This window comes from Corapipo altera, unplaced genomic scaffold (genome assembly GCF_003945725.1).
Source record: "Corapipo altera isolate COAL_440 unplaced genomic scaffold, ASM394572v1 44, whole genome shotgun sequence".
Classification (NCBI taxonomy): domain Eukaryota; kingdom Metazoa; phylum Chordata; class Aves; order Passeriformes; family Pipridae; genus Corapipo; species Corapipo altera.
Window position 1 is genome coordinate 5,723,621 of NW_020884880.1, and position 14,585 is coordinate 5,738,205.

Below are 14,585 nucleotides of genomic sequence, written 5' to 3' on the forward strand. Positions count from 1 at the left end.
GGACCAGGAGAGAGACAAGCACGATAACAAAAATAAGGGGACAGAAAGAAGCACCCTTGGTGTAAAAGGGGAACTGTAAGCACACACACATTCATAAGAATGAGAAAATTCTACTTGTGGAATACACAGAAACCCTTACAGGGGAGAGTGGGGTGAATTAAAAAAAAGGGTTGAAGCAAAGTGGAAAGGAGGATGTGGAGGACACACAGAGAGCCTTCCCTCAGAGCAGGGTAAAACAGTTATAGAAAAATCTCTGAAACAACAAGCAGATAAGTGGGTGCCATGTAAGGATAGTTTAGAGAGCTATAAAACTTGTGTAATAAACTTAGACTGCAAAAAATTATGTACTGTGCAATCCTTTTCTTTATTTCATCTTGTTACTCGAAAAATATTCTGAAAATGAGGAGAGATGAAAACCAGTCTTGATTTAATAAGTAGCCTTTGACGATTTTGTGATGCTTTTGGTGATCACACATTTTAATATCACTTTGTTTTGCATTATGTTGGGAAAAGCTGGACTTCAAGGAGTTGAAAAGCAAGAATCAGTGCTGATGAAGATGTAAGGAGCTAAATAAATATTACTTAAAGGACTTCTCAAGATGAAAAAAAACCAAACAACTCCATGAATGTGCTGACCCTGTCTTGAGAATTAAGTTAGATGGTACAATTTAAAGCTTTGTTCCAACATCTGACAGACACACTCTGCATGCTGATGCATAATATCTGAAGATTGTGTGCTTGAAAGAAAGCCTTTTCTGAGCGACATTCTATTTTTGTTAGAATAAAGCAGCTGCTTTTTAGAGCAGAGATCTTCTCAAGTGCTCAATCTTCTCGTTCAAGTTAAGTATTAGCCAAATATTGTGAGCAATTTTGTGTATGCTGTCTCCCAAGCTGCTGAAGTGAACTAAAGCAAACTATTTCGACCATAAATTGTGCAAATGTGCAGCTTGACCCTGAGAGGTGAAAGAAAGTAAGCTTGGTGCTGTACCTTACTCCCAAATTGTCACTGCCTCAGCAATCCAAAAGCATGGAAAGTTTGGAGCAATTTAAACATGATTTGAAAAGAAATACAGCTGGGTAAAGCTTTCTTCTAGGGAGATTGTATGAATGGATTGCTGTGGTCTGCCCTTGATCATTTCTGAAGGAATAATACATTGCTTAAGGAAGCAGACAACTGCAAACCCAAATGTTAACCGTACTAATGCATCAGCTGTAGCTGCAGCACTGCCTTCCAGGAGTGATATCAGATGGCTTTGTACATCTGTTGCTTAGAAAATAGTTAAAATGCTAGGTGTAATGTGCCCGTATAATTTTGTAAATATGTTGAATATGTTGAAGTCAACAGTTGCAGTTATATGCAACATACATACAGCTACACAGTAAGCACCACACTTCCTGTGACTGTAGATGCTTGTGCTGTGTTTGACAGTTTGTTTTGCAACTCTGGGGTTTTTTGTTTCTTTAGATGGTGGAAAAAAGAGTTGGAGAGATCAGAGCTGTACAAAACAGGCACAGGGAAGATGAAGAATCCTGATCCAGCAGTAATGAATTATGTGTGTACTGCCTTAAAGAGGTTTTAGAACTCCATAAAATAACTTATTTAAAGTCTGTAAAGTATAAAATGAGGACAAAAATAATTTTCTAGGCTATAGTATATGCCTGTAACCTAATTCATAACTTGAAAAAAATAGCAGAACAATATATATGAAGAAAGCAGTGTGGACAAAAAAAAAGGGAAAAAAGTATTGACTTACTCTTACATGCAGTGATAATGGCATAGTACAACAGTCTTGTCAGTATATTAATATCTTTCAAAAGGATATTTATATGAAATCTGTTGCTCTGGTGCACCAGATAATTACCAAATTATGCAAGACATAGGAGATTTAACACAAAAAAAAGATAGATATTGGCTTTTTCCCTTTAGTGAAGAAATTCTAAAAATTGCTGGTGATGATATACATGTTAGTACACACATTTTTTGCCAGTAGTTTGAGCCACTGTGATCATTGGCTTTAATCCGTGACAGTAACAGGAAAGTTGTATTCTTTATTTTATACGTACAAGAAGAGATTAACCTGGTGAGCTTATAATTTGAAGTTTAATTCCCTTTTTTTGTATTCTGATGTGGTTTTATTATTTACAGTATTTTAAGAGTTGATTTTTAATACAGTTCAAAGAATTCCGGGGTCAGAAAAAGTAGCTATTGAAAAAGTAGCTAAAATAATAGCTTTTGAATGTTGAGAAATAGTGAATGATGAGAAAGTTAAAGAAAAATACAATAGGGGAGCTTGATTTGGAAGGTGGAAAATTCAGTCCCGAGAGAGGTAGGATTAGTACACTGAGTAATGGAAATGTAGAAAAATATGTGAGTTAGAAGGGGGAAACTAATTCAGGTTTCAGAGGTCAGTGAATGATAATACCTTCAAATAGTGAAATATTCTCCTGTTTGCTGTTTCTATTTGCGTGTGATAAAGTTAGAAGAATAAATATGAAAAACATTATTTTGAGAGTGTCCTTTGTAGCTTTAAATATATGTAAATGATTTTTTTCCATTTGAAGAAGGAATCCAGAGAAAACAGATGACCCTGTTTCCTTTCATACTTTCAACTTCTAGTAAAATACTTCAAACACTTCTAGTAAAATGTTAACAATAGTAGCGTGCTTATTTTAAAACAACAGTACAGGTGGGAATTTACCCTTTGCACTTGGAAATCTAGGTAGATTTCAAAGATGTAAACATGCTTTGTCAGTGCTGTAGTTTATTGGAAGAGAGATAATAAATTGGAACAAATGGGTATTTATTGGAAACTTCTTGTAACTTTATTGGTTCTTTCACAATGCACAGGGTATTCGAAGAAAAATAGCAAAACTAGTTCAAGGCTAACAAATGTAATTAAGTTTCTATATTTGGAAAACAGAGAATTATGAAAGGTCTTTGGTTTGTTTCTGTCTTTAAAAGAAGTCAGAGGTTTTAGGGCTAGCTTAAGGTTTATTACCTGAACTGAGGTGGTTTCAGAGTGAGCTGAGAATGAGACCCTGTTGTTTTAATAGTGTATAAACATAGAAGTCATCATCCCCTTCTCAAGAAAGAGAAAAAATAACCAAGGACATAACATTGGCGTTGCCTCTGTGACTGGCAGCGTAAGAGGTTAGCACATGGATGTGAGAGGTTGCATGTGTAATTTCCTATCTTTGGAGAGAGCAGGAGAGAGGAGATTGTCAGATGTTAAATAAAATCAACATGAAGAGAGTGACAAAGGCAGAATAGAAAGAGGAAGGGAAATTTTGCAACTGTGGAGCTTGACTTGAAAGTTTAAAGCCCATATTCTTGACTCACTAACTAACACAGGGTAAAATCTAAGGAATAGGAAAGTGATTGATCTCACATCTAAGTAGATTGAGATAAACTCTGCATTTCTCCTGGGGGTTTACTTTGGCCACCTATGAACTGTGGAGAGCTACAAATATCTTGTGTGCACCAGATTTTCCCAAATTCTGGCCAAGATGTTGTGAATACTGTCAAAGTATGCCCCCTGGGGTGTAAGAGAGAATAAGGACCGTGGGAGTGGTTGATCAGCTGCTGGAAGGGTGTTCCATAGTCTGGGCTGGAGAGGCACTATTGGTCTGACCCAGGAAGGCTTTTTCTGTGCAGCACTGAAGATGGCACTCTGTGAAGCTACAAACACTTCAGCACAATAAAAATGTGCTAATTTCATGCCATAGTGCTTCAGCTATGAGAAGCTGTCTTAATGTTTCAGAAAGGGCTTTTCTGCCCCTCCCCCTTTTGTAAGTCTAAAGGGGGACAAATATTTCTACTTTGTTACTATTAGAAGTCTTTGTTAGTAACTTTGGCTTCCAGTTCATTACTGCACTCATGTTTTCACAGCCTGGTGTGAGAGATAAACCCTTTGCAAATGAAGACAGCATCCATTTTCTTTCTACCTCAGGCCACACAGAATTGATTAGGTAATAAAATGACAGTACGATGTAATATACTGACGGCTCTTTAATTTGAAAACTAGTTCCAGGCTGATTCAAAACTTGTTTAAAGCTAATTTATGAGTTGTGTAATTTTCAACCGGACCAAAGTAAAGGATGATGTATGAAAACCGATGCAGAGTTAACATAATATATTCAAACCTGTCAGCTTGAAATCATCTATAAAGGATTTGTAGGTTGATTTGTTTCAATTCTTTTTTAGTTTAGTTTTAAAGAAGCAATGGCAGAAAAAATAGTGTCTGTTTGGCTGGTATGAACACCCTTGTAAGACACTATTTTTCCATTATCTTGTTTCAAATGGAAATTCTTATACTTTCTAGCAAAGTATTTCATGCATACTTTTAAAAATATACATAATTTTGCATTTTCGTCAAAATAAGAAGCTGTGTTGAGTCAATATCTGTGCTGACAGTAAGTGGAATGGTAAACAATTGCAGTACTTTTTAGCATGACGTGCATTACCTATGACTATACACGTCTGTATATACATATCTGTATCCTATTTACATATGAAATACCTGTATATGTGTCTTGATCTTGAATTGATGGTCTGGTTTTTGAAAAGCAAAATATAAAAATAGTAAAATTCTCAAATTAAGCCGCAACATCAGCATAGCATAATATATAAACATCTCCCTTTGAAATCTGTCACTTCCATGTGGCTCACAAATGAAATCCACGTCTGTTTTGCACACAGTATTGATTTTTCAGCTTACTGTGTCAGTAATACTTCTGCACAGAAAAAGACAAAACTAAAAGCACAATATGTGTTCCTATACAGTAGATGCAAATAGCAAATACACGAACTGGAAGGAAGGGAAGAAGAGAACTGAATGCTGCTAAGACTAGCTAGCAAGTTCCATCCTAGGACTAGAATATCTGATTTGTTATGTATTTGTGTCAACATGCAATCAAAATAATATTTTTTGCAGAACTGAGATTGGTTCAAGCCAATGCAGTTGTGGTATCTTAAACTGCACAAACATTTAGGTCACAGGAAAAGAGCCATAGTTCAAAGCAAGAAATGTCTTTCTTGCATAAACATGCAGAATATCTACACATTTCATGTTTCCTCTTCAAGGTTTCGTAAGTCCAAGAAGAACCATGTTCTAAGGAGCTTTGATGAAAAACTGAATTTTACAGGCAAAACTTAATTAGTGAAAATTCGGAATTTGTTTATAATGCACTTACATTTTCACAAAGCATTTCTACATTTTCAGGGAGCTGGAAGTACCATTTAGTAGTGGGTTTCCCCTGTAATTTAATAATTATTACAGTTAAATACTGTGATCCATTATAAAACTATTCATTGATCTGTCTGACTTGAAATAGAAAATTCGTGATTTTTCCTGTGTAGCTTAGAAAATATAATAATAATTTAATGAAATGGGAAGGGCTTAAGCACCAGAAAAGACATGTACCAGAATACTTACCATGTTATGTCCATAAACCACCATGTCCATCACTGCTATAGCTGAGGCTTACAGATCCATGAGAAGTGCAGTTGACATGGTTTTCGTCATACAAGGCCTTCAAAAAATAATAAAGTGACTTTAGGAAGGACAACAAACTAATTTTAATTATTCTTGAAGCACATTTTTCCTTTTAACACCTCTTTGGTAAAAACATCAATTTAGGTCAGTGATACAGATTTTTTGCCTTTCCTTTACAAAAGTAAACAATGCTAATAATTTTTCATTTTGTTTTACTTGCCAGAGTACAAATATAGGTACCAGGATTTGTTACCAGAACTGCTGCACAGTTACTCACACTTGCCACATACTCATAAAACACCTAGAAGCAGCTCCACGAAAGTTCTCATTTGCGCCTTGCAGCTTTTTTTTTGTACCTTACATGAAAGGATCTCATTCCATTTACTGAATATGTCTGTTTCTGAAAACTGTATTTTACATGTTGCCAAACTGGTTTAGAACAACATAGATTACCTGGCTTACATATGTTCAGGCTCTACACAGTTTTCCTAAGAAGTGACAACAGTGTGAAAAGAGATAACAAAACCAGTGCAATTGGAAAAGGAGGAGTATTTTCTTGGGTTGATTTCTGAATAATAAAGTAAATTTGGTTTCCATCCATCTCCCTAAAAATGGAAGTATTATATTAACCAGCTGGTTCTTAAGGAACTATTGAGAAGGATGGCCAAGCTGCTGGGGAAGAAGATACTCAAGACTTGATGTGAAAAAGAATCCATGACCCTATTGAGACAAAAGAAATTTAGCAAGAATATATGCTTACCAAATTGCAGTTTCTCAGGTAATTTTTGAAAAACACTGTTTATTACTTAAAAAAAACACACTAGTAACAGAAAATGGTTGCCACCATTATCTGGAAACAGGTAATAACAGCATAACAAAAGTTTGTTCAGGCACAAAGTACAAGCAGAATTCAAGGAGAGAAATCACTGAACCAAAGAATTCAGACAAGTATATCATTTTCTTCCAGCAGATGTGGTTGTTACTTTTGTTTTTGTAAGTAGCACAGAAGAGCTGCTGGAAACATATTGAGCTGATAAATTGCATGGCACCGATTTAACTTTCTCAAGGAGAAAATAAAACAGCACTGTTCCATACTCAGAGTCAGCTCATGGCTGTTGGGGTCAACAAGAAGAAATATTCTCATCCCCATAGTTCACTGGGAACCAAACTGAGTGACCCTAGACTTTGAGAGAGAGGATGTTTGCCTGTGCAAGTCCAGGCAAAACAGTGAGCTGTCAGGATTAAAAGGATGCAAAGTTTCTTTTGATGGCATATAGCATAGGGAAAATCAGACTTCTATTGTCAGATTGCTAGAGATGTTTTCCCTTGCAGTTCATTGTGTTTGGCTGTGGTCTTGATATTCTTCCAAAATATCTCCGTTTTCCTTTTGTTCCAGAGATCCAGTATTCTGCCCATAAAACAGTTCAGTACATTGGCATTTGGACTTCACTGCTAAGTGATTTAATTGATGGTATTCTTTAGTCTTCACTGAAAGCTATTTTTTCCTGAAAGCTGTTTTTTTCCTAAAATGTCTTCCTCAGACCAAACCTTAAACTTAACATGGCAAGCCACAGAATGGGTCAGAATATTCTTTTTCTAAATCACAGAGAGGTGATACCATGAGAAAGGTGTAAAAAGCTTTATGTAAAATATTTAGGCTCAGAAAGTATTTTTTCAAATTTATAGTCTCTGGGAACCCCCTCCATGTGTTAATTCTTTTATGGTACCTGGTCTTACCTGTGATTCCCTGTGTGACTCAGTAATGGTTGTTGGACCAGTGCTCACTTTTTCCCTTTCCATACGTTGGGCTAAACTGCAGTTGCTGACTATTATCATTATGAAATTTTAATTTACTTTTTTAGAGGTTCTTATGTTCAAAAACTTAATAATGAGCTCTGCAGCTTGCAGTTTTCAAAAGTGTAATCTTGATTTCCTTGCAATTAATGAATGTAGAAAGAAAGTGATATATCAAAAGCACACATTCTGCTTGCTAAGCGATGACATCTAAAATATCTTCTGTAATGAGCATCACGACAAGCACAGTAAAGATTGTACCGATTAATAGATTTTTTCTCTCTAGTAAAATATCTCAGACTATGCAGTTATCAAAACTTCTGTGTGAATCAGGGAAGGTATTAAAGTGTTTTTTATTTTGACTGATCTAGTAGCGTTGCATTGCAAAATCAAGGCAATTTGGAAAATAGAATGCAAATTACTTAAGAATTTTTATTTTATTTTACTGTAGTGTTAAATTTACTAATAGACAGCAAACTCTACTCACTTCTTTAACTTTATTGGGTTGTGTGCTGTATTGGTTTGCAGCGATTGGTAAAATACGTTTGTGGAGGGTTGTTCTAGCATGGCTCTAGCTGTTTTACAGAAACCTTCACCTTCAATAAGTGGATGAAATGTAGTATTCTTAATATTCCCTTCCTTGCAGTTCAGGAGCAGGGGTAGGTATGGGTAAAACAAGCACGCTTATTCAGAACTTTGCAATTCTGAAATGCCATATAACTGCTTAATAGGTATTATAGTGCTCTTGTGAAGAAAATATTAGTATTTTAAGAGAAAATATATGACAAAAGTTTTTGCCTCAGATAAAAGAAGTTGCCCAGGGTAAATAGAGTAGATTTTCAGACCTCAAGTATTTTTTATTTCTCTGTTTGTGCTTAGAGCACAGTTCCTCTGAAAAGTCTCATTTTCTTGGCGTGCCACGTCAACACGCTGCTGAGGGGTCTGTTTGTCTCTGTTGCCCTCAGGACTCCGAGCCGTCAAATGAGGTGGTCTCAGAGGCCCCAGGTAACATGGTACCCTCTACCTCAAGAAGTAGCTCTGAAGAGCTGATATCGGTGGCACAGAAACGTCCAGAAGAGGTAGGACATTCTGTGTCTATTCTTTTCCAGGATTGGGGGATACACATTTGCCTCTGTTTTTCATGCCTAGTGTTGTTTTTCTAATAACAGAGACTTTTTAAAGCTAAAGCTCAATCTTATCCTCCCATATCAACAACGTGCAAGACCAAGGTGAATCTCAGGACCCTGATTAATGGTACCCATAAGCCAAGTATATTCCATATACTACCTTTTAAATACTGCTTCTTATTGTCAGTAATTAGGAAAATTTTTTCCTGTCTTTCATACCACAATAGTAACAGGAGTCATGTTAGATTCTGGCAGATTAAATTTCAGTAAGAATCATAAATAAAATCTGTACATAGGTATATAGGTATATATAAGCCTTTTGACATCCTTCACAAAATTTAAGTATGTCTAACTTCTGGTTGTGCAAAGGAAAGACCCTTGTTTCTATTGTGCCTTTCTTTTTTCTCTTGTTTTCCAAAAAATGATACAAGATGCTAATGATGTAGTCTGATCATAAGTTCATACTCCCTGTTGTTATAAGCAAAGGTGCTTGTAAGGTAGTTCCATAGTGTAGCCAATGACTTAAGGTTTTTTCTGCCCCTACAATGCATCCTTGTCACAGTACAAGAGGAGAGATTGTCTGCAGAATTCAGACTCACAACTTCATTTCATGGTGGCAATAATTTTCTAAGAGTACCATTATTATCCTTAAATTAACCCTTCCTGTGAGAAGTAAGTTCTTCCTTTGGAGTAGCCTTAGCACGATTAATCTTGGCTTCCTCAAACAATTTAGGTATTACTATTATTATTATTAAAAATACTCCCAAGAACCAGATAATATAAAGATTAGTCTTTCATGGGTTTTTTCTGAGATTTCTTTTGACTGTAATGTTCGCAGTAAAGGAGAGCATGAAATACTAGCCAGAGAAAATACGATGCCATTTATTAGTTCTTTAGTGTAACCTTTTAATAATTATCAAATATCTTCATTCTTCTGATAGTCTTGTCACTTAGTCTGAAGAAGAGGGAAGTCCACAGTACTGAGCCAGGGGAATTCTTAAGAGTGTCTTCTGGATGAAGACCAAATAGATACTTTACTTATTTTGGAATATCACTACATATTCCAAGATAGAAAGTTAAGTTAGCACATCTAAGCAGTCCTGAGGTTAGAGTAGTATAATCTTTTAGTAATACTTTTGTATACATTCTTGAGTAGCAAATGGGACCTTTAGTCTATGGAGGGGCGTGGGTTCTGCCTCTTAATTCTAAGTTTTGCCAACTTCTCTGACTTCATTGGAGAAATTAAAATTGGGAGCACAGATGATGTTTAAAAATAAAAAGATGAGAAATGCTGCAGAAATAGGAATGAAACATTATTAGTTAGTAAAAGGTGACCAAGAGGAAGATGAATATACAGCTTTTGCTTTTGTGGAATAAAAACAGCTAAACTGTCGGGGAAGGGAAACTTCAGAAAAGCAAAAGGTGGGAATATACCTTTCAAATTTTACTGAATAGCTCAACAATAGTTTATATTGAAGCTGTTTTACTGAATGTGAGGTTACATGTTTTATAAAGGAGTGAGACTTTCTCCAGTCATATTAATGCAATTTATATAGAAGAGAGAGAAGTGAGTCAGAAGGAGTTTTGTGGTTTTGCAGGGAACCTTGAGAGGGGAGCACCAGTATGCTGAATTTCCAAATTCAGAACCCACCATGAAACAACCCACCTAAGTTACACTTGGGTAAGTCAGCATGATAAACAAACATTTATGAATTACACCCTAAAAAACAGGTCAAAAAAAGTGTTTGCAGAGTTTGACTTCAACTAATGCCTTTTTTATTTTTCATTTTATTCAAAATCTCCTGGCAAGTCTTTCAGTATCTGCTTAATGAGTTAATATTTGAAATTGACTACAGCTACTGACTGCTGCATTATTTGTATGATTTATGTCTCATCTGAATTCAACCCATCAGTACTGGTGAGAATGAAGTTGTTAAGGAAGAGTTCAAATGCAGCCATGGAAAAGAGAAATAGGAGAAAAGATTAAAGAAGGCAAAGTGGCTAACAGCTAAGGATTTTGGGAAGGTGGAGAAAAATTGAGAAGGCTGTGGAAAGCAGTGTTCAGAAAGACTCTTGGGCTCACAAATGTGAGGACATACAACTTCTAGTAGGGAGAAAGTAAGAAAAATCACATGAGTTGCCACGTTAGAGTTAAGTACAGATTTGTCCTAATTACAATTTGTTTTCTCTTAGGTAGGCCAGTCTGAATCTCATTAACTTGTGTCATGAATGGTATGACATTTGTGGGATATAATTTGATCACTCAGATGAGGCTTTGTTCTACTTGTCTAGTCATTTCTCCTAATAGAAATGATGGTTTAGTATTGAGCTCTCTTCAACAGGAGGGCAGGATGGCATCCAGTCCTCTTATTGCTGCACTTCTTTCCAACCTCTTTTCATGCTCTAAAATCAGATTTAACTGTGTGTAGGATTGGAACAGTGTCCAGCTATGTGGCATAGGACAAAAGCCACTGCAGAAATGATTAACATACTGAATGTTTAGATTTAGACACCTGTGAAATTTTTATACCTGTGAGGGATTCAGGAAAGTGTGTGTATTCATCAGTGTACTTCAGATGCAGAAACGCTTTGGGTTATAAAGTAACCAAGCTACCCTTAAAGTTATAAATATACTTTATTCAGTTTTCAAAAGCTGTGCAGACCTCAGTAAAATTTAAGTTGTACAGATTTAAATGCCTGAATAATTTTAATTAGTGTTCATCCTAAAATAAGGAAGTTTGCTCTGGTTGACTTAATATTATGTATATTTATTGGATTTTTTAAGAATTAGAATTGAAAAGTGGAATTGAAAGAAGAATTCAATGCATTTGAAAGTGGATAGGTGTGTGTCATCCTAATTTCACTGTAGTTTCATTAAACCTTCCTAGCAGTTTATATAGTGGTGGTGGTGGTTTCCCTCCAATAGTAATGCTTAAGACAGGAATTCTGTTCCCACAAGCCTTTCAAAATTCAGAACTGCACCATTGTTAGTATGCCCTGAGTCAATACAATAATTTTTTTCTCTGATATCACACATTCTTTACCATGAACAGATGAAAGAAAATTCTCTGGACACCGTGATTTTTTAAAATGTTTTAAATGTAAGAATACACCTATTTGAATAACAAAGGCTGATGAATCAGCTTTCATGACCCTTACTCCATTTTCTGTGGTCTCCTTCACTGTGCATCTGGCAGTTACAGCATATTTAGTAAATATATTTATATAGGTTTTTTTGATGGCTATATAGTGGCATTGAAGAAAGTGAAGGTTTGTTGTTAAAATAATTTTGCTTTCCCTTTCTCATGTAGTGGCTAAAGAGCAAGATCTGTGGGCTGTATCTTGATACCACTTCTCATAGCAACACTTTACTCCACAGGGATTGGTGGTATCAGTGGTTGGTTATCCAAGTAAGAAAATACTAGTTTTGACAGTTCCCTTAAACCTGAGTCTCATAAGAGGCATATTTTCATCTTTAATTAGAAGTAAAATAGAAGTACATGAGTTATGTGTTTTAATTTCCTTTGCCAATCCTGTGGCAAATCAGTTAATCATGTTTTAATAGTGTAAGCCTAGAGGCTAACAGAGCTGATCTTTTTGAATGTCTGCATTGCCAGAACAGTACAGAGGAAAAGCTGTGCTGTTCTTTCTCTTGCATAAAAAAATTAATTAAACAACCAACCGTATTTCCCCTACAAAAAAAGCATGTATAAAGCATGGAGCACTTTAGGGTAAAATATGAATGATGTGTTGGTAGCATATGAACATGAATAGGTTATGTATCTGTGGTGCTTTTTTGAGTGCTGTATTAAAACTATAAAAGCTGTGCAAAGCATTGTGGTTCTAAAGACAGACTGTAGTTGCTATAAATATGTTCTTCTTGTCATAGTGTTATTTAAAAAAAAAATACAGTTACCCACATAGGGTGAGTTGAACTGCATATTTAGTTTTTGAACACTAAATTTTTTTGTTTAACTTCTGAAGGGCTTTTCCACTCAGAAAAGGAATTGGAAATGTCCATGCTGTTTGGACCTAGCAGTCTGTTTTCTGATGAAAATCATAAGTGATAACTTGTTAGTTATTTTGTATCATAGATAAATAATTCCATTTTATATCAGTAGTTGTGAGACTGTGATTTTGGGATGAGGTTAATTTGTACTCTGAGCCTTCTGCTACACTTAGATCTGCAAACAGACAAAACACCACAAAAAATACACCACAAACACTAAATGATGTGCTTTAACAAAGAGAATAAAACATTGGATCTTCTGTGTCATCCATTTCCTCATAGATGTAGGATAGATCCCTCCAGTGCATTTTTTTAGTACTTTTTTTCTGGTTTTAAAGCTTTTGAGCAATGGTGGTTTTCACAATTCCAAGGCCTTTTCCTTTACAGTCTTTTACAATAAACATCCTGTAAGGTGTTTATTACAGAATGCTTATTGTACCACTCCTCTTTGTTTTCCATGAGAGAAAAGGAAAGAGTTGCAACAGATTACAGAACTGAAATTGCTATGCATTTCAGATGTTTTCTGGGCCTAAGTCAGATTCATTGCAGAAAAGACTGATATTTGGTTCCTTGACTGAAATGTGGTGATTTGGCCCATAATCCATCTCTTCTTGTCAGAGTGTGTCTTCCAGCCATCAGACTCATTTATCAAAACAGAAGAGTTGAGTCACCTATTCAGATCATTTGGCACTCAGGAGATTTGTTTGATTTTACTTTTCATGCTTCTACAAGTAATTATTATTATTATTATTACTGTAGTTCCCATTAATATGTCAGAACAAAGGTGCTTAGCCACATACCTAAAGAGCCTTAGAGTCTAACTGTGTTAAAAGTGAATTAATAATGAACAGAGAAAAGGAACATAATACCTTTGACTACTGAAGTGGTTCCTCTGTAAAATAAACTGGGAAATACAGTTAAGCATGTAAATGCACTGAAGTTAGGAATTCATATTTTCCATTTAATCTCTTCACATAACTGTTTTATGTAATCTTAATAACTAAACCTAAAGGTCGCAAGATGGCTGGAAAATGCTGCCATGCAGTTCTGCTTTTGAAGTCAAAATTTATTTATGTATATTTAAGCTGTAAATGGCCTTATGAAATGAGGGCTCCTCTTAGAAGAATATTATTAATTTAAAAAATGAATTAGGTCTGTTCAAAATTTCCACAAATCCAAGACATTTTTCTTTATTTAACCTTTTCACAGTCTCTGCCCTTCTTTAAAGTACATTCAGTCCTATATCATCTGTTACCCAGGAAGGTATTTAATACATGACTGGGCATCATTTGCATTATACAAGAAGATTAACTTTACAAGCTCTGTTATTAATCTGAGTAGCTCTACATATTGACCTATGAAAGAACATAATTAAGTTAGCTTAATTAAGTTAATTAATTGTTACACTCTGATGAACTTACTATTGAGAGGAAATTAAAGGCAAATAGAAAATGGCATTCATTGGTTTGAAATCATATTTTAAAGGATTTCACAAAGATACTTTATATATAGATGACAAAAATATCTATTGTGTAATAACCAAAGCTGAGACAATTAAAATCCCTGCAGTTTTCTCCTTTATTGCCTGACATTCAACCATATTTCTAAAAGTAATTTAAAAAGTGTGCTAAAAAATTAGAAAAAAACTGTTGTGGGTTTCTTTTTCCCTAATATCCAAATAATTGAATTCAGAAATCGACACCACTGTCTACATATGGACTACAGAGAAAAGCAGACCATCAAAGTTCATTAAGGGATATGATACCACACTCTCCTTTGGGGTAGAGAAAGGAGAGAAGGATTGAAAGACCCCCCCAGGGCAGCAGTCAGTCCCCCTTCACATGTGCATACTCATCAGCTTAAGAATGTCTTTCTCCTGCAGTGGTGGAAGGGAAAGGAGTGGCACTCCTGGAATTTACTCCAGTCAGCTGCATTTCTGTTGTCAGGAGTGCCTGCAGGTTCACTGCAGGAAAACATTCAGGGTTTCAGCACAGATCCTGTGCATGGATAGACCCTCCGCACCACTTGGGCATCTGGGGCGCGTTCATCAGTCTTGGTATGCACTGATATGTACCCTGCAGATCATCAGTTCCAAGTAACCGTAATTAATAAGCAGTAAGAGAAAAATGACAGAACATGCAAAAAATGTGCCACGATGAA

The 14,585-nt window shown here is 35.6% G+C and overlaps 1 protein-coding gene across 3 annotated transcripts in view; it reads left to right on the forward strand.

Annotated features, from left to right (window-relative positions):
- Nucleotides 1-14,585, forward strand: part of PHF14 (PHD finger protein 14) — a 160,841-nt gene that overhangs the window by 119,979 nt on the left and 26,277 nt on the right. The window contains exons 18-19 of one of the 3 annotated variants that reach the window (XM_027639169.1): nucleotides 8,255-8,368; nucleotides 10,015-10,097. The exons of 1 other annotated variant lie outside the window; for it this stretch is intronic. In XM_027639169.1, coding sequence (XP_027494970.1) covers nucleotides 8,255-8,368; nucleotides 10,015-10,086 — 186 coding nt within the window. In that variant the 3' untranslated portion in view covers nucleotides 10,087-10,097. The remainder of the gene's footprint in view (nucleotides 1-8,254; nucleotides 8,369-10,014; nucleotides 10,098-14,585) is intronic. One more of the 3 variants, XM_027639167.1, reaches the window with a different exon arrangement.